Genomic DNA, 18389 nt, shown 5'->3' with positions numbered 1-18389 from the left:
AAAGAGAGACAGAGAGACCAGAGACAGAGACAGAGAAAGACAGAGAGGAGAGAGATAGACAGGTAGAGAGACAGAAACAGAGAGAAAGACAGAGAGAGGGAGAGAGAGACAGAGAGAGAGAGAACAGGGACATGGAGGGAAATGGAGAAACAGACAGAATCAGAGAAAGGAGAGAGACATAGAGAAGAAGAGTAAAAGGAGACAGAGGAAGAGAGGAGCAGGAAGAGAGAGAAAGATGAGAGAATGAGAGAGCAACAATGAGTGAGAGAAAGAGGAGGAAAGGAAGGAAGGAGGGGAGGAGAAAGAGAGAAATGAGGAAGAAAGAGAATAAGAAAGAATGAGAGAACAAGAATCAGAGGAGAGTGAGAGACAGAGGAGGCAAAAATTTCATGTTAGGATGTAAAGCATCACAAAAAGACATCCCCTGCTGATAGCTGTCATCTCTGCTTGGGGGACTCAGACATGACTTAGAGACTGTTGGGACAGAAATGGAGCACCTAGCTGAAGAGGAGCCAGGCCCTGAACACATACAACCTTGATTTCAAGAAAAACAACAAAAATATTCCTGAACATCATTGTGATACTAAGGATCATATCTCTGGAGGGATTCACATTCTGTGTGCATGGCAGGTGCAGGGGCCTGGTGGCCTTGTCCTGGGCAGGACCCAGGCCTCTTCTACAGGCTGGTAGATTTTTTTCTCTCCTATCTGCAAGGCTGTATCAAAGGCACGAGCTCAGGTGTTTATGGAGAGGCACAATTAAATGGCGAGAGGAAGCACTGGGGTGCAAATTCAGAGCTGGATTTGGTGTCAAAGGAGCCAGAGTCATATCCTGCCTGTAATTTACTAGCTGTGTGTGACCTTGGACAAGCCATTTCATCTCTGTTGGTCTCAGATTTCTCAATTGTAAGATGAGGGGGTTGGATGAGATGACCTTGAAGGTCCCCCCACCTTTAAAGTCTGATCCTATGGATGAAGAAATCCTAAAGATTTGACTGAAACCATCAAAAATAATTTCCCAATTTTGGTGCTTGTGAGGGCAAATGGCTTCCAAATTTAATTTTTAAAAAGTCAGAAGGAATTTTTTAGCTTGACAGTTCTCATAAGGGGGCATGCCATCCCCCACTAGAATGTAAGCTTCTTGAAGGCAGGGCTATTTTTTTTTGGTTGTTCTTTATGTCCTCAGCGCATAGCACCATGCCCTGCACATAGTAGCTGCTTAATAAATGCTTGGTGATTAATAGCTGATCTTTTTTGGGGGCAAGGGCAGGGAACAGCTGCCAAGCAATGCTTCCAGACTGCCCCCATGGGCATAAATGAACCAGTACCTCCTTTTTCTCCAGTTTACTCACTTTTCTGTCTGTTTCTTGGAAGAGGAGGGGAGAGAGTCAGTAGGGGAAGGAGCAGACAACTTGGGTAAACTGGATGGGGGTGGAAAGTGCTCTGGGCTGGGAGCGAGGAGACCTGGGTTAAGCTTCCCTCTGCCAGTGTGTGACTCAGGGGGAATTATTTCCCCTCTCTATGCCTTGCTTTTTACTCAGCTGCCTGCCCCAGAGGGCCATGAGAGGGATCCGACAGGATAATATTTGGGAGACCAATTTGAAAAGGAAAAAAACAATCTGGAAATGCATGAGGTCATCGGTCAAAGACAGATTTTGTCTGAGAAGGGAGAGAGGGAGAGTGTAAGATCTATCTCCAAATTGCCAAGAAAATGTCAATGCGGCCCTAAGGCTGGCGCTACCGGGGCTCTGTGCCAGGCTATCAACATAGGCTAGGAAGCAGGAGCAGGAGTCCTTTTCCTTTATCCTTTATCCTCACAAGCACCTACTCCTTGCAGTAGGAAGGGACTTTGCAGGTCATCATTTTACAGATGAGGAAACTGGGGCCCCAGGAGATGAAGTGATTTGTCCAAGGTTATATAGGCAGTAAATGACAGAGCTGGAATTTGAACCTGGGTCATTTGACTCCAGAGGATATCCTCTTTCCACTGTACCACACAACCACATCTGGGGCTTTTTGGGGGAGGGGGTCATGCTTCCTTCCCAATGTCCCCCTATCTCAAGGTATTCCACCAGCTTTTATAAGAGGAAGCAGCCTGTTGCCCCCAGCTATCCCTGAGTGGTCCCTCCCAGGGTCCTGGAACTATGGCATCCCTCTCCCGGAGCCCACCTTTCCTCCTGGCTCCTTGCTGGGACAAAGGCTGGACTCTCTTGGGCCTGGGATGTCCCCTGTCCCCTTAGGATTGCACAGATGATCATTCCATCCCCTATACCAATGGGATTAAGTTACATCCCCTCTTAACTGTTACCCCAACTCAGTGAAGTCCTGGTCCTGGCCTTGGTTTCATGAGGGATTCTACACTCAGGCTACAGACCCCTTCTCCAGCCTGGGTTACACAAAGTGTGCCCTTGGCCACGGACAGACCTTTCCATCTGCCCCCAGGACAAAGCAAAAGAAGGATCAGACTGAAAATTGTGTAGGCTTTACCACAAGTGAAATCTGATTGGTCGAGGCCGTGGACTCCAGATTGGATGATGAAGAGGAAGAGGATGAGGAGGAAGAAGAGACAGAATTCCCTTCGGAGACTCGCTTCCGCTTTCGTTTGGGGACGCCACTGTCTTTCACTGGGAACACAAAATAGAACCACAGAATGTCTGAGCTGGACAGGACCTCAGGGACCCCATAGTTCAACTCTCCCATTTCAGAGAAGGCAGAAACCTTGCATCGAGTAGTGAATAGAGGCCTCTCAGATTCTTAGGGTACTTACTGTGTAACCCAAGGCAAGCTGATAAGCCTCTCTGGACCTCCATTTCCTCATTTGTAAAAGGAAGAGATTGGAGAGGATGATCTTTCAGGTTTGTTCCAACTTTAAATGTATGACACTGTGATGACCCAGAGAAGGGAAGGGAGTTGCCCAGGGTAATGCTGCTGGTAAATGGGCAAGGATGGGATTTGAGCCCAGGGCTTCTAACTTTTCTGTCAAGGTACCATAGGTGGGCTCTGCTGTGGGCATGTTGGGCAATGGGGAGGACTGAGGCTTCCCTCAGAGCCCTCTTTGATCCCCATGCTTTGGGGGCTTCCGTGAAAGGGATTGATATCATCAGGTCTATTCTGCACTGACCCCAACCAGGTCCCATGAAATGATCAAGGAAGTTACCAACTCACCTGGCTGCTTGGCTTCTCCACATATTTCAGCAAAAGGTCTGCAGAGCAAAAGAACTTGGTGTTATAAGTCTAGATCTCCTCCCCTCTGGCCTCATTTCTGCCCCCATCCTGGACACCAGGACAGAAGCAGAAGTTAGAATGTCTCTTGCTGTCAAACCAGAGACAATTTTGTTACTCAGGGCAATTCAACGGTGGGGAGAAGCTGGGAAGACCCAGGGCACTGTCCTATGTGGGTGCTGGGAAAGCCCTGGTGTACTGCAAGACTGCCCCCGGGGAAGGGCTGGAGTCTGCTTCCTGCCATATTGTATTTAATTATTCTTATCCAGGTGCTAAGCTGGGTTCTTTCTTTCTTTCTTTGTTTTTGTTTTTGTTTTTTGCTTTTTTTTGGAGGGCAATTGGTGTTAAGTGACTTGCCCAAAGTCACATGGCTAGTAAGTGTGTTAAACATCTGAGGTGGGACTCCAGGGCCGGTGCTCTATTCACTGCGCCACCTAGCCGCCCCTAAACTGGGTTATTTTTATGCTAGAAAAGGACCCCAAATGCTATTAGCACCTGCTGATATGACCCCTGACAAGGAGTTCCCTGGTCCATCTAAAGACTCTTCATTAACAGAAAACTCACACCTCCCAAGGCAGTCCATTCTACTTCTGTGTTGATCTAAATGTTAGGAAGCTGTTTTTTTGGCGTCCCCCCCCCCCAACATCAGCTTAAATCGGCCCCTGTGCCATGTCTCTCCATTGCCTCTAAGGCCTATTAGAAGAAGCCAACCCTCTCTTAATCATAACAGTCCTTCAAACACTGGAAGGTAGCTCTGCCCCTCCCCCCCCTTCCCCCAGCCTTCTCCTCTTCTGGCTGAACATCTCCAATTCCTCCAACAGATCCTCATCTGACCCGGTCTCTAGGTCTTTCATTATTTAATAGCTATCAGGTCACTTTCCAAGCCTTGGCAGATGGGATTGATGGGGAGGGACTCTCCAACTATGTGCCTCCCACCCAACTAGAGAAATGGGGTCAGAAGGCTATATGGACCAAAAAATATAAATAGGTGCCTGAAGGGAGTTTAGAATAAATTCTTGAATGTTTTATATGTTGAAGGAGTTGGGGATGGTGGGAGCCCAGCCCTGATCTGGGAAGCTAATGATATCAGAGAAGGCTGGTGGCACCCCCTCCTCCTGCCTCCTCCTTTACTTGAAGCCCCAATCACAGGCAGGCTCATGAGCTGGAAGGATCAGAGGTCCTGCTGAGATATGTAAATAGAACTGCAGGGGAGGGTGGGAGGAGACCAACAGGTAGTAAGGTGTTTTTAAATTGTTCTGTTCAAAATGTGTTAAAGAGTGTTCAGGGGGATTTTTTTTTTAAAGAGGGATAACTGGTTGGAGGATGGTCCTGCCAGCTGTGGTCCACGAATCTGATGAAAAATGGCTCTGCTATAATAAATGATGAATTCAGAGAAGTATGGGAAAGACTCATGAACTGACGCAGACTGAAATAAACAGAACCGGGAAAGCACTGGACACAATGTTGTCCCCGGTGTAATTGTGCGGATCAATGTACAGATGTTATCTCCAAAGAGAAGAGAAAATCAACCTCCCTCCCTACTTCATAGAGGTGGGGAATTATGGATGTGGAACATAGCATAAACTATGAAGCTTAATGGATGTGCTGGGTCAGTTATGCTTAACTGCCCTTTTTTTCCTTTCTTTTTTCTTCTTTGTTAGGAGGGAATGACTGGGTGGGCAGGGGAGGGCAGGATATATTTGGAAATGAAGTTGATGTTAAAAAAAAGATATTCACAATTTAAAATTAAAATTTTAAAAGAGGGCAAAGCAGGATATGGAATTTAAAATTAAATTCAAAAGGGGCAAAGCAGGATATAACATTTAAAATTAAATTTTAAAAAGAGGGCAAAGTAGGACATGGATAATAAGCCAGTTTATGGAACAGAAAATTTGGCTGAAGAAATCCCTTTCCAGGTAAATGAGGCTCTCATGAGAGGAGGGGAACAACAAAAAAGGCAGAGGAAACTAGTAATTGCTGCAGTAGCCACAGATGCTACATGAATGAAAGTATACTTTTTCCAGACAAAGGGGAAAATAAAAATATCCATTTTATTTTTCCTTTAAGTGCTTTGGAGATGTAAGGAGAGAGAAAGAGAGGAAAGAAAGAAGCCACAAGCTTGGAAGCTGGAGTCTTATTCTGACCATTCAGGTAAACAAACAGAATACTCCTGGGAGAGGTGGGTTCTAGACCGGATCAGTGAAGGGGTGATGGGCTGGGTGTTCTTTACCCCATGAGAAGAGGCAGGTAAGATGGACCTCCTGGACTTGGAGTCAGGGATTTCCAAGTTCAAATCCTTATTAGCCATATGACATTGAATCCCTTTCAGCCTGTTTCTACAGTTGTTGCCTTATTGGTAAAATAGAGATGACTATATTAACTTGCAGTTTTATTTAAAATTTGTGAAGTCCTTTAAGGTTATATTATCTCCTTCTATCCTTACCACAACGTGGTGAAGGAAGAACTAGAGATTTTTTTTTTTTTTTTACCAATTTTCCTCATTTTACTGATAAGGAAACCGAAATTCAGTTACTTGTCCAGGGTCAAAGAGCTAGCAAGGTTCAGGGTCTTCTTGATTTTCTTTCCACTGTATCAGCAGCCAGAACTGAAGGCAGCTTGTGGAGGCTGGCTGGAGGCTGTTTATTGGTATCTGGAAACTCTGAGTTAAAGCCAACATTTCTTGAGAGGATTATTGGAAGGCAAGTTGTATTTGGGGCAAAATTAATAGGTAGAATTCAGAGTCAGCAGGGCACCATATTGTGCCTAGGTGTTCTATTTTAAATTTTGTTACTGGTATCTATGTTTATCCACCTCACATAGAATGCACTTAACTAAAAACCTTATTGCTATTTTAATAACGAGGGTTTTTTTCTTTTTTAATAGAAAAACAAAGCAATGCCAGTTAGGTCATATGCTTAGATTTCTTATAACTCTTGTTAATACCCCAGAATTTTCAGAAGTGACAGCTGATAGATAGCTCACTGAAATCTTAGGCCTCAAGCATTCAGTCATAGAACCACACCTCACAGCTGCAGATAGCTTCTAACCCCACCTAGAAGCAACAGTTTCTCCTACATAACCTAGAATAGGGGGCTCTGATGTTACCAGTAATTCCTTTCCAGATTTGCCAAGGAGTTATTATAATGTGGTATCTATAGTCCTAAAGTATACAGTGGATGACCTAATTCTACATTTACATCGTGAGTTTCTGTGCTTTTCTCTTGTTTGTTGCTGTAGGCACTGGCCCAGGTGATTGGGGAGAATATGGACCCTTAATGAGGTCCTGCTGGTCTGTGTGAACCTGTGGGTGGCAGGAGGAACCCTGATCATGATGCTGATCTGGGTTAGTCATGTTGCCAAGGTGAGAGTTGCTAATAGGGACTGGTTCCTCGAAAGTCTGGGTTTTAGGGTTAGTGATACCAGAAAGTAACTGCAGTAATAACTCTCAGTTATTTAGTCTTTAGGGCAAGCTGGCTGGCCCAAGTGGCCTCGGTTACCGTTAACAGGTACCAACGTTTGCTTGGTGGCTACTATGCAAATAGCAAGTATAATATGTCTAAGGAACTTACAAGGCTCTGGGGCCTTGCCTAGCGACGGAAACTTCAGAGTAGAAAAATACAAATTTTACCCAGGGTGTGACTAAAGTCAACTCCGGATACAAATGACCCTTTGAAGTCATATGACAGCTGACTTAGGCTCATAACTAGACCAAAGGGTATGGAGGGAAGAAGGAAAAAAAATACATTTCCAGAAGTTTAAAAATCCACCTTCCCTGAATTTTTCTGAATGTGTTGACCTGATTCACAGGGTGGCTAAATGCAGAACATGGGAAATCACTTTTCAGAAGTTACAATTATCATGGAATTATCAATTAGAAAGACCCTCCCCTACCCGGAGGTTCTCTCCTATTCTCCCTTCCCCCTTTTGGGGTCAATTGTCAGGGAGACAAATTATCCTAAGGACTCTGACTAAAAAGTAAAACTCCACATTATATCCCAAGCACAGCAAATTCCTTATGGTTTTGCCAATATACACAGTGTCCATGAGAGGATTTGTGTCACAAGAAGTGTAAGGTGATAATTAACATCTAACAACATCAGCATCAGTGCTGAATAACACGAATTCGAAGCTTCATCTGTGTTCCTTAAGTCTCAAAGGGAAGAGAAATGTTCTTCCCATTCCTTGCCATTCCCACCTGCTGAAATCATCCCCATCCTTCAAGGTCCGGAATCGTTACCTCCCCCAGACTCTTCCCTGATCTTCCTGGTTAAAAGGGGGGATGTCTCCTTCCTTTGGACCTTCTATCTCCTCCCTGCTTGTATCACCTTAGACATATCAGGTCTGTCCTGGCCTCAGAGCCCTTATCTTCGGAGGCTGCACAAGACAGCTTGGAAGTCTCCGCCACCTCTAAACCTCCACTCTTTTTCTATAAATGTATGTTTTCTTTTGAACTGTGGTTACTTGTGTTTGCATCTTCTTCCTCCTGCTGCATTGTCAGCTCCTTGAGGGTAGGGATTGTTTTCTTAATCTGTGCATCCCATCTCACCTCAGCAGCCGTGCCTGGAGAGCCTGTTACATAGCAAGCATACATGATGTGTTTACTAAATGAAGTTGAAAATGATGACCCTCGAAACCTTATAGGCTCTTCATTAAATAAAGATGCAGGTGTAGGCACTAGAGTCTACTGGGATCTGGCTGAGAAACAGACACATTTTTAACAATTAATAAGAGTTCCTATTTAACCTAAAAACCTGGTTGGCCAGAAGCCCTTGGTTCTCTCAAATTGTGAATAGACCCTGAAGGGGCTGAAGCCATGAATCCAAGTATAAGAATTGTTTGTAGCCTCTGGGTGATGTGGACCCCACAGCACCTGAGGTCCTTAGCCTTGGTAAGTCATGGGCTCCCTTCAGCCATCTGGCGAAGATTATGGACTCCTTTGTAGAAACGTGTTTTTTAACTACACAAAGTATACACGATTATAAAAAGAAATGAATTATACTGAAACACACTTACCAATATATATATATATATATATGAAGGTTGGGGTGGCTAGGTGGCACAGTGAATAGACCACTGGCCCCAGAGTCAGGAGAACCTGAGTTCAAATCCTTCTTCAGACACTTAACACTTACTAGCCGTGTGACCTTGGACAAGTCACTTAACTCCAATTGCTCTACCCTCCCCCCTCCAAAAAAAATAAAAAAAAAGGTCATGGACCACTCCCCCGCTTTCTAGGAGGGAGCTCCCGCATTATACCCTGGCTCCATTTCTGCCCTCCTTGGCATACTCTTTTCCCATGTAGAACCTATCTGGGGCCTCAGGACTGTGTCAGCAGATAATGAACATCTCTAAAGACTTGTTATCATTATTTCTAGATTCCCTGAGGAGATTGGCAACTTACCCATAAGGTGCCATGTTGGGCCTACCTACCTTACTTCTCAATCTCCTCCAGACTTCTAAAAATTCAGGCTCGTGCTAGGGCTGAACCCAACCTTCTCTGGTATCTGGGTCCAGACAAATTACCCACAAATTGCTGGGGTTTTGCACTCTTAAATCTTCTGGAAATGTATCCCTGAACAGCTTCCACCAACCCAGATTCCACAACCATGTGGAAATATTTCTGCTTCCCTTTTCCATCCACAAAATGAACAACTTCATCACAAATTCCCAAAGGCCAGTTTGCCAGTCTTTCCTACTCTACGATCCAGCCTCAGTCTCTCCTCCGGGATCACCAATTTGTATGGTGGACATTTCAGACTAGATGTTCTGGAGACCTCTTACACTTAACAGGTCTAAAGCTGAATTCGTTATCTTTCCCCCTTTCTCTCAAAGGCACCACCATCCTTCTGGCTTGACTCTTTCACTCTCCCTCACCTCACACTTCCAATCAGGAGCCACAGCTTGCTGTTTCTCCCTTCACATCTCTTTTATTCAGGTCCCAGTCACCTTTCACATACTCCTAACTGAGAGACGGTCACTGGCGACACACCATCTCCCCTCCTGTGGCCTGTGCCTTCGATGCTTTCCTTCTTTACCTCTGTCTCACAGAGAACCTCTGTTCCTCCAAGATTCAGTTCAGGGCCATTAGATGCATAAAGCATCTCTCAATTCCCCTCCTTCCCAAACTACCTGTGTGTATGCAGTCACAGCATAGTTGACATCTTCCCCACTAAGCACCTTGTGAGTAGGGATTATTCTATTCTTTGTATTGTGCCTAGAACAGAGCCTGGCACACTAATAAATGCTCGGTGGTTTGCCAGAAAAGAGACCCCAGGAAGGGGCCTTAGGTCCCCTGACTCCAGAAGTCCACTTTTTTCCATTGTATTCCAGTGCCTCTCCAGGCCTAAGGCAGAGTAGATGAGAAATGGAAAGGATAATTTAATTTACTAAAATTTCAGAGCAGGTGCTGACCTGCATAGGTAAAGGGAGTTTCCTCCCATGGAAGTTCCCAGTAAAAACAACAGCAAGAGAAGTGAAGCACTTTGCTGGAGGGACTGAGAGAGACAGGAGGTAAGTAGGACTCAGCCCATTCTAATTGAGGGGTGTAGGGGGAGCCCATATCAATCATCATAAAGAGGATTTAAGGGAAGATTCAAAGGAGAGATGGAGGCAGAGCCTGGAGATATTCCCAGAGGGAGAGATAAGAGAAAACTGATAAGGGAATAATACTATGTTTTACCTTGGGAACTACAGACAATACAGATGGCTTATGCAAATGAATGCAAATAAGCCACTTGTACAATGCAGGCAAATCCCCGAGCTCTTCTGGGGTCCTCCAGGGCTGGGGGCCAGGGCTACTTACTGCAGCTGACTGAGGATGACCATGCGGACGTGCTCCCGGGCCTTCAGGATCTTCTCCAGTCGGTGGATGTCATATGTGTTGGGGTTCCTAAAAGGGATATCGTCTGGCAGGCCTGTGACCTCCACCGCATCAGGGTTGTCCCGGATCAGCTTGTAGGGAACCAGTACAGGGCGATTCAGGCCCAGAGCCTCACCTATAGGGACAGAGGTCAAGGTCAAGGGACTGCAACCCCCCGGCAAGGACAGACTTTCCAATGAAGCATCTCCTTACTGACCACCTCGCTTCAGAAACACTGTTCCTGTGAAACCAATCAGTCCACAAGCATTTCTTAAGCACCTGAGTTTGCCCTTCGGTCGAATTTAATCCTCTCCTCCTAGATACTCCCTGTTCTCTGGGTTTTTATGATTCTGCTGTCTCCTGGTTCTCCTTCTGCTTACCTTGCCCTGCTTTCTCAGGCTCCAGATGATGCATATATGAAACGTCAGCTAGCCAAAACCCTTCCTTGGGAATGGAGTCATTGCAGGACTTAATCCAGGGGCCTCCAGGCCACAGGTTCCCCATCCCTGTCCTAATCCTTTGAGCTCAAGAACTTTTTTTTCCCACATTCAAAAATCTGGATGGCAGTTTTTCTATAATAGGCCCACATTTTCCTACCTTGGTGGACTATTTGCCTTTGTAAATATTTTTTAAAAATCTTATTTATATTTTTAGATTACTTTTATTTCTTAATATATCCCTGACCTCTCTCTTCTTCAGTGACTTTTATAAGAAAGATTTTAAAAGAAAAAGGAAAAAAAAACCCTGAATGCTTTAACTCTTTCTAATGAAATAAGTAACAGCCCTGACCTCCAGACCCAGATCTCCAACTGTGCAGGAAACTTTCACTTGGGTGTCCTGAAATGCTAAGACAACATGTGCAAAGCAGAGTTATTCACCTCTGCCCCAAATCCTGCCCTTCCTTCTGACTTCCTTGGCTTTGCCTGTGGCATCATCATTCACCCCATCTCCCAGTTTAGCACTTTGGGGTTATAATTGGCTTTTCCTCCCCCTCACCTCTCACACCTACTATATCTCTCAGTTGCCAAGTCCTCCCTGGTGTCCTCTCTTTAACATCTCTCACTTTGATCCCCTCCTCTCTGTTCCCACTGCTAACCCTCTAGATCCAGCCTCATTTCTAATCCCTTAGCCCAGGGGTGTCCAACTCACCACCAGAACCAGATTAAAATGTAATTGGGAAATTTAAAAAAATAGAGATAATAATACAACAGAGATAATGTTAATTTGTGGTATTCTAAGTCAATATGTATCAGCAGGGATCCATATCTACTTGAATTTGATACTAGTGCCTGAGCCTATAGCAACAGCCTCCCCACCAGACTTCTCATCTCTACTCTCTGGCCCCTCTAAATCATTCATTATGGAGAAGTCAAGTGAGGAAGGACCTTACTCCTTGATTAAAAATCTTTAGTGGCTCCCTATTGCCTTCTGAGTAAAGCCCAGACTCTCTTCCCTGGTACTTAAGTCCTTCACAATCTGGCAGCCTCCTATCTTTCCGACCTTGTCTTGAGCTGCTCCTCTGGACTCTTTCCTATTCCCTATCATGCTTGTTGGTCTTACTGATCTCTGTCTCTGAAAGGTCCTCCCTTTCTTCATGCCCCATTTATATCCTTCCTTTAAAGGATAACTCACAGGTCTCCAGCTCCAGGAAGAATTCGTGGATCCCGGATTATTGCCCCACCTACCGTAGTGACTTCTGCCCTCAGACTTCCCCTTGGCCCCAGTTTTGTGATTCTCTAGTATGCGTTTATCACACAGTGCTGACTATCTCTGTCTGTGCTGGCGTTTCAGTCCTTCCTCAATGGTCGGCCTCCCCTCTCATCCACCCTCCATTGTGTCACCAAAGGGATTTTTCCTTAAAGCACATATCTGACCATATCATTTCTGGATTCATTATTGACTCCAGCGGTTTTCTAGGAGAGAAGATGAACTCTGGCTCACTTCCAATGCCGAACACAGTCTGGCCCACCTGTCTCTCCAGATGCAATGGCTATTACTTCCCTTCTGAACTTTGTAATCCAGCCAAGCTACTCTGTTCTCTGTTCCTGGCCGGAGACCCTCCATCTTCTATCTCCATACCTTGTGCTGACTGTCTCCTCTACCTGCAACGCACTCCTTCCTCCTCTCCATCTGGGAGAAGCTCCCTCTTCCTTCAAGACACAGCTCAAGTACCAACACATGAAGCCTTCTCTGATCCCAGCTGCTGGGATCTCCCCCTCCTCACCTTGTCATTCACTTGTTTTTCGGCCATGGATGACTCTTGGTGACCCCATTTGGAGTTTTCTTGGCTGAGATACTGGAGTGGTTGGCCATTTCCTTCTCCAGCTCATTTTACAGATGAGGAAACTGAGGCAAACAGGGTGAAGTGACTTGCCCAGGGTCACACAGCTAGTGTCTTGAATTCAGGTCCTCCTGCCTCCAGGCCAGGTGCCTATCCCCTGTGCCACACTGCTGCTCACCCCTTCCCTGATTCCTTTTATCTATATCAGGTTCATTCTCTGTGTATTTTTTCTGTATATACTTATACATTTTCTCATTGTGTCTCCTGTGAGAATCTATGCTTCTTGCAAATAGATCGTTTCATTCAATTCTTTGTATATACTCAGTGCCTGGCACACAGTAGGTGCTCAATACATGCTGACCGATTGATTGATCCTCCTTCTAGACTAAACCTCCTCCTTGAAGTGAGGGATCATGTTTGTCTAAATTTTGTATGCCCTCCCATCCCTATCCTAGCACCCTGCACACAGTAGGTGCTTACAAGCGTCCAGTGAAAGTGTCCTACAGTGATGCCCTCTGGGCTTATTCTGTCCTTAAGGTTGCGAGAGCCTCACTGTGGCCTTACATCATTCTACTTCACACACATTCAGTTTGCTTGTGCCATGTCCCCTCTACTAGGGGCTGAGCTTCATGAAGCCAGAACCTGCCTTATTTACACTGGTATCTCCTCTAGAGCTTATAGACCTGCACATAGTAGGCACTTCATCTGGAGCATGTGAATGATTTAATCCGAGTAGCGTGAGATGGACAGGGCTGGCCTTGGAGCCCTAAAAGCTTGGGCTGAGTCCTGTCTCTGACACATACTAGCTGGGTGACACCAGGCCCAGCCGCAATGGCCAGGCCATGTAGCGGCCTTGGTTCTGAGGACTCAGAATCCTTGTGTTTGCTTTCATGACCTCTATTTCTTCCCTTATTGCCAGCTGATGGGGATAATAGAAAGGGGCCTCAGATCAGTTTAGCTCTCTCATTTTACAGAGGGAAACTCCTTGGAAAAGTGACTTTGCCATAGGTCACAAAGGTAGCAAAAGCAGCATCGAGATCTAGGTCCTTTAACTCCAAAATTAGTGCTTTTCCACCACTTCATGCTGACTCTTACTTTTTTGCTGGTCTCAGTGTAACTAGTCTTAGTGGTTCCACTCCCTTCGTCTAATCTACTGTGGGTTCGAAAGCCCTAGAAGCAAGTTTGTCAGCACTTGGCATACAGTAAAAGCTAACTGGCTATGAGTGAGGGAAGGAGTCCTCATTCAAAATGGCACCTATTTTGGCTGGTCAGAGGTCCTTGGGGCCTACTTTTTGGTCCTTTGCTGTGTTCTGAATGGTGTAATGTATTACTGGAGACAAGGATGCCCTGCTTGACATGGCAGGGGGAAAGTGTGCCCTCCTGAGAGATGGAGAGACTGAGTCTATATATAGGTTCCTGAAGAGTTAGAACAGAACCTCCAGACATTCTTGATAATGCCTGAGAATCAGCACTGGACTTGCCTGTGAGCAGCTGCTATGTGGTGCTGTTTTAGGGACAGCCCTATTTCATCTCCCTCACAGACCCTGGGGATCCCTGAAATTTTTGTCATTAGAGATTCATTCCTTTGGCTTAAGGTTATTTTCCTCCAGGGCAGCTAGGTGGTGGAACTGACAGAACACCTGGCCTGGCATCAAGAAGACTTGAATTCAGATCCAGCCTCAGACACTCACTAGCTGCGTGACCCTGGGCAAGTCACTTCACCCTGTTTGCCTCAGTTTCCTCGTCTGTAAAATGAGCTGGAGAAGGAAATGACAAACCATTCTTTGCCAAGAAAATCTCAAATGGGGTGAAGAAGCAGAGGCAGCCGAACACCTTTCTCTATTATTTACAGACACCTCTGGGAAGGACAATCTATTTTGTCTTCTTGTTTACATTTTGGTGTGAATGTGTTTATCGTTTCCTTTTCTGCTAATCAATTAATTTTGGAGGAAGGGAGAATGAGGATGGGCACCCAAGTTGGTTCCCACAGGAGGAGAGGGAACTGTAGCCATCCTAATTTTGCTTAGGGCTAGAACTTCCCTGCCCGCCTTCCTTCCAAACCAGAGATTAAGAATCCACTAGACATACAGTCTGAGTGTGGGCTCCACCACTCATAGCTGCTTAACTCTGGGTTAACTGCTAACCCCTCTGGGCCTTCATTTCCTCATCTGTAAAATGGGAACGCCTGACCAGCTCACCCCCCAAGGTTATTTTAAGACTCAAATGAAAGGATGGATTTAAAAGCACCAAACAGGTGCAGAGTTTGTTGATGAGGATGGGAAGAAGCTGGAGGAGGGGAAGAAGAAGGAAACCATGAAGGAAGTGTGGTACACAGGGCTTCCATTCTGACACTTGTGTGGGTCACTTAACTTGGCCTCAGTTTCCTCCTCTCTAAAATGAAGGGGGTGGCTTCTTGAGGTCCTTCCAGTTTCAGTTCCATGAGCCCAAGAATAAAGGATCACCAGTGACTTTTCCATTGCGGGGTTTAGAAAGCACTAAGGGAGGCCCCCAGGACCCTTCCTCACCAACCCCAGGATTCAACATTTCAGTGGATTCCTGATCTGACTCATAGATGTGGACAGTCCCTTCCTTAATACAGATCTCAACCCATCTGGGCTTTCTCCTCCTGGATGCGCCTTAATCAGGTCCTTCCTGGTAGGAGCAATCCAATAGGTTGGAAGTCTGACCCCTTTCCCTTTCAGAATCATGAAAATAAAACAGATTGGACTGCAAAGGAAAACAATTCTATTGAAATACTATTATCATCATATTAAGAAAACAAGTTCCCAGACTCCAGATGAAGAACCCCTGGGATGGGGCACTTTCCTTCATACAGACAGCAGGAATTCACAGAGGAGGAATTAACCGTTCAAGGGAGAGAACCCAGTCTTACTGAATCTGTGCTTGGCTGGTGTGGCAAGGACAGTGGTCCAGGGGTGCTGAAATAAAAACTCTCCAGACTGGACACCCCAGCCAGAGACCATCCAGCCTCTGTTTGAATAATAATATTAGCTAGATATTAATAATATAATTAATAATTACTATTTATCGAATGCTCTAAGGCTGGCAAAGTGCTTCATGTATATATTAACTTATTTGGTCCTCACAACAACTCTGTTTGTAGACTTCAACTGAGGAGACCTGGGTATCTCCCAAGGCCTCCCACACTACTTAGGGCCTTCTCTATAACCACTTTCTTCCCTTTGAGGCCAGCAAAGCAAGCCTGGTTCCTCTTCCCTATGACAGTCCTTCAGACATCTAACTACGGAGCTCACATCCCCTCTGCTAAATCTTGCCTCCTCTAAGATAAATATTCCAGCTTCTTTTAATTGCTCTTTGTAAGCCCTGGTTTTCAGTCTTCTCATCTACTGGGGGTGTGACCCTGGGCATCTCTCTGAGCCTGAGGCCACTCTCTAAGCCTAAACTGCAGAAAAGGGGCACACCTACATAGGCATAGAACGTTCTCAGCATCAGTGAAACCACAGGCCCAATCTACAGCAGCTCCGGCCCTCCTAATGACCTTGTATCAACACCAAGGACCAGGCGAGGCAACTGACACCATTTTAAAAAATAATTCAAATGGGGTAAAAATTCATTTTAATCACATAATTTAATCTGATAACTTTAATTACTTAATAATTGAAGTGAAATATTTCAATTATTTAAAAATAATGTTAATTTAATAAAATAATTAAAATTTAATTCTCCTTTCTGTTCACATCCACCTTAAATACAAAGAATTATAAGCAGATGTTATAATTTTACCGTGAAAGAACATTTTTTCTTTATTATCTTTTTTTTTTTGCCTTTTATCTTTATTTTCTTTGCCTTTGTCAACAGGCAACCATAACTTCAGGAAGCTTACATGAAAAACTACATATGGATTAAAAAAAAAGTATTGAGTTGACACAGCTTGATCCTGCAAATAATTCTTAAAATCAGGATTATTTTGTATGATGATAATAACAGCTAACATTTAAATGGTGCCTTTTTTTTTTTTTAAGGTTTGTAAAGCACTTTTCAAGTATCTTATTTAATTCTCACAAAGACCCTGGGAGGCAGATGTTATTGCTAGTTCCATTTTAAGAGCTGAGGAATCTGGGACATTAAGTTCAGTGACTTTCCTAGGGTGATACAGTATCTGAGGCTGGATTCTATCTCAGATCTTCCTGCCCCCAGGCCTGGCATCTAGCCACTGGGCCACATGGATTGTGATCTGCCTGGGTTGGGACCATTCCACACTGATGAGATCAAAGACCTATTGGAAGATTTATTCTGCACATACTAATATCTGTGTATGTTTTCAGAAGATAAGGGATGATTCTATTCTCTGTCTCCCTTTTTCCCAGCCCCTACTACAGGGCCTAGCACATAGTAGGTAGGCACTTAGTGCCTGCTGATGGACTGAAATTATAACCCTGGCATGTAGTAGGCATCTGCTAAGAGCTTGCTGATGGACAGAAATGAGACTGACCTTCATCACTGACCTCCCTGCCTTCAGCTTTTCCTTTTGCCCAGCTTCCTTTCACAGAGGCACCAAAAGCATCTTCCCACCGGCCAGGTCTGTCAGGCCCCTTTGTTCTCCCCTTCCCCCACAATCCAATTCTCCCTATAGAAACGCAGCCTCTTGAGCCGGCCACTGATGGCCCTCCCAGGTTTGCTTCCAGCCTCCCTCTAGTCTCTGATGTCATTAGCATTTTGGGCAGCCGTGCCCCAGTGGTGAGTCACTAGGAGTCAGGCGTCCTTTAAGGCCTTTGGGGCTTTTTTCACATGAACCACTGTCTTGCTGGGTCTTCTCCGCCTCTCAAGGATTTGCCAGTGGCACCGCAAGTGCATTCATAGCACAGCCCTTGAATCTCCAGTCCCAGATCCCCAGATTTGGCTGGGGTTCAGGCGTGGGGGTGGAGTAATGACGGGGGTGAGCAGCAGATGGCTGAGTTTCCAGGCAGAATACAGGCACATTCCCCTTCTCTCCCACATCTCATTCCACCCCTCCTCCCCTCCTGCTTTTACTAGTGAAGCATGCAGAGGCTCAAGAGGCCTGGATCCAGTCCCCTGCAATGAAGGCCTTTGGCAGGAAAGGCCCATGAGCCTCTTAACAAAGGAGTCCCAAAGCCGGGATCCCAAGCCTCCTCCACAAGAGGAAATGCCTTCCAATGTTTATTTCTGGAAAGGTGTCGCCTTTAAAAATATTCCCCTCCTTAAAAAAGTCTCTAGGAGAAAATATCAACTGGTCTGGCATTCAAGGTTTTCCATAATCTGGCTCAAAGAGGACCCCCATCAGACATTCCACATTCTAGGCCAACTGACCCATTAGAAAGATGCTCTCGGAAATCAGCACGCTGTCTCCAGCTTCCCAGCTTTTTGCAGACGGGCTCCCTGTTCCTAGAACACAGACCCCTCCTCACTTCTCCCTCTTTAACTTTCAGGGACCATCTCTTCCAGGAAGCCTGCCCTGATTCCCCCAGTGATTAAAGGATTGTCCCTTCTCAAAGTTTTCCAAGGCCACTTTGTCTAACTAATTCCTTTCTCTCTATCTCTCCCTCCCCTGCATTGTGTGTGAACATTTTTTCCCTCTCTCTCTCCACCTCCCACTTTTTTTTTTTACCTCCCCACTTCTGCAGCCCTCTGTAAAAAGATAAGCTCCCTGAAGGAAGGGCCTTTTATTTTTCATCTTTTTGTCTCAAGCACAGAAGGAAGCATGGGGTTATGGGATTAAGGTTGTCGTAGAAAGCTACTGAGCAGGGCAGTGACATCCACCCCCCTCTCTCTTCCCCAGTGAGCTATCTCTTACAACAGACAAAGAAAAGAACAAGGTTTTATAAAAGACATTATTCAATTTGGTCCTAAACGCCCGAGCTGAATCTCAGGACAATTTCCACTTGGAGATGGTTCAGTCTAACTGCCCCACTCTTCAGATGAGGGAACTGAGGCCCAGAGAGGTGAAGACAGTAAGAACTAGGATCTAACCCTTGGTCCTCTGACTCCGGTGTGTGTGTATGTGTGTGTATATGTGTTTAGATAAGTT

The 18389-nt window shown here is 45.3% G+C and overlaps 1 protein-coding gene across 7 annotated transcripts in view; it reads right to left on the bottom strand.

Annotated features, from left to right (window-relative positions):
• The window catches only part of GTF2IRD1 (GTF2I repeat domain containing 1), a 217168-nt gene that overhangs the window by 406 nt on the left and 198373 nt on the right, over positions 1-18389 (bottom strand). For all 7 annotated transcript variants that reach the window (XM_069089500.1, XM_069089506.1, XM_069089501.1 and 4 more), the window contains 3 exons: positions 10024-10216; positions 3165-3202; positions 2487-2623 (listed from right to left, as the gene is read on the bottom strand). In XM_069089500.1, coding sequence (XP_068945601.1) covers positions 2487-2623; positions 3165-3202; positions 10024-10216 — 368 coding nt within the window. The remainder of the gene's footprint in view (positions 1-2486; positions 2624-3164; positions 3203-10023; positions 10217-18389) is intronic.

The sequence above is a fragment of the Petaurus breviceps genome, unplaced genomic scaffold (assembly GCF_028583685.1).
Source record: "Petaurus breviceps papuanus isolate PSGF00001 unplaced genomic scaffold, PetGlider_PUasm1.0 186, whole genome shotgun sequence".
NCBI classification, from domain to species: domain Eukaryota; kingdom Metazoa; phylum Chordata; class Mammalia; order Diprotodontia; family Petauridae; genus Petaurus; species Petaurus breviceps.
The sequence above is the reverse complement of the archived record's forward strand: the minus strand, read 5'-3'. Positions and strand labels throughout refer to the sequence as shown.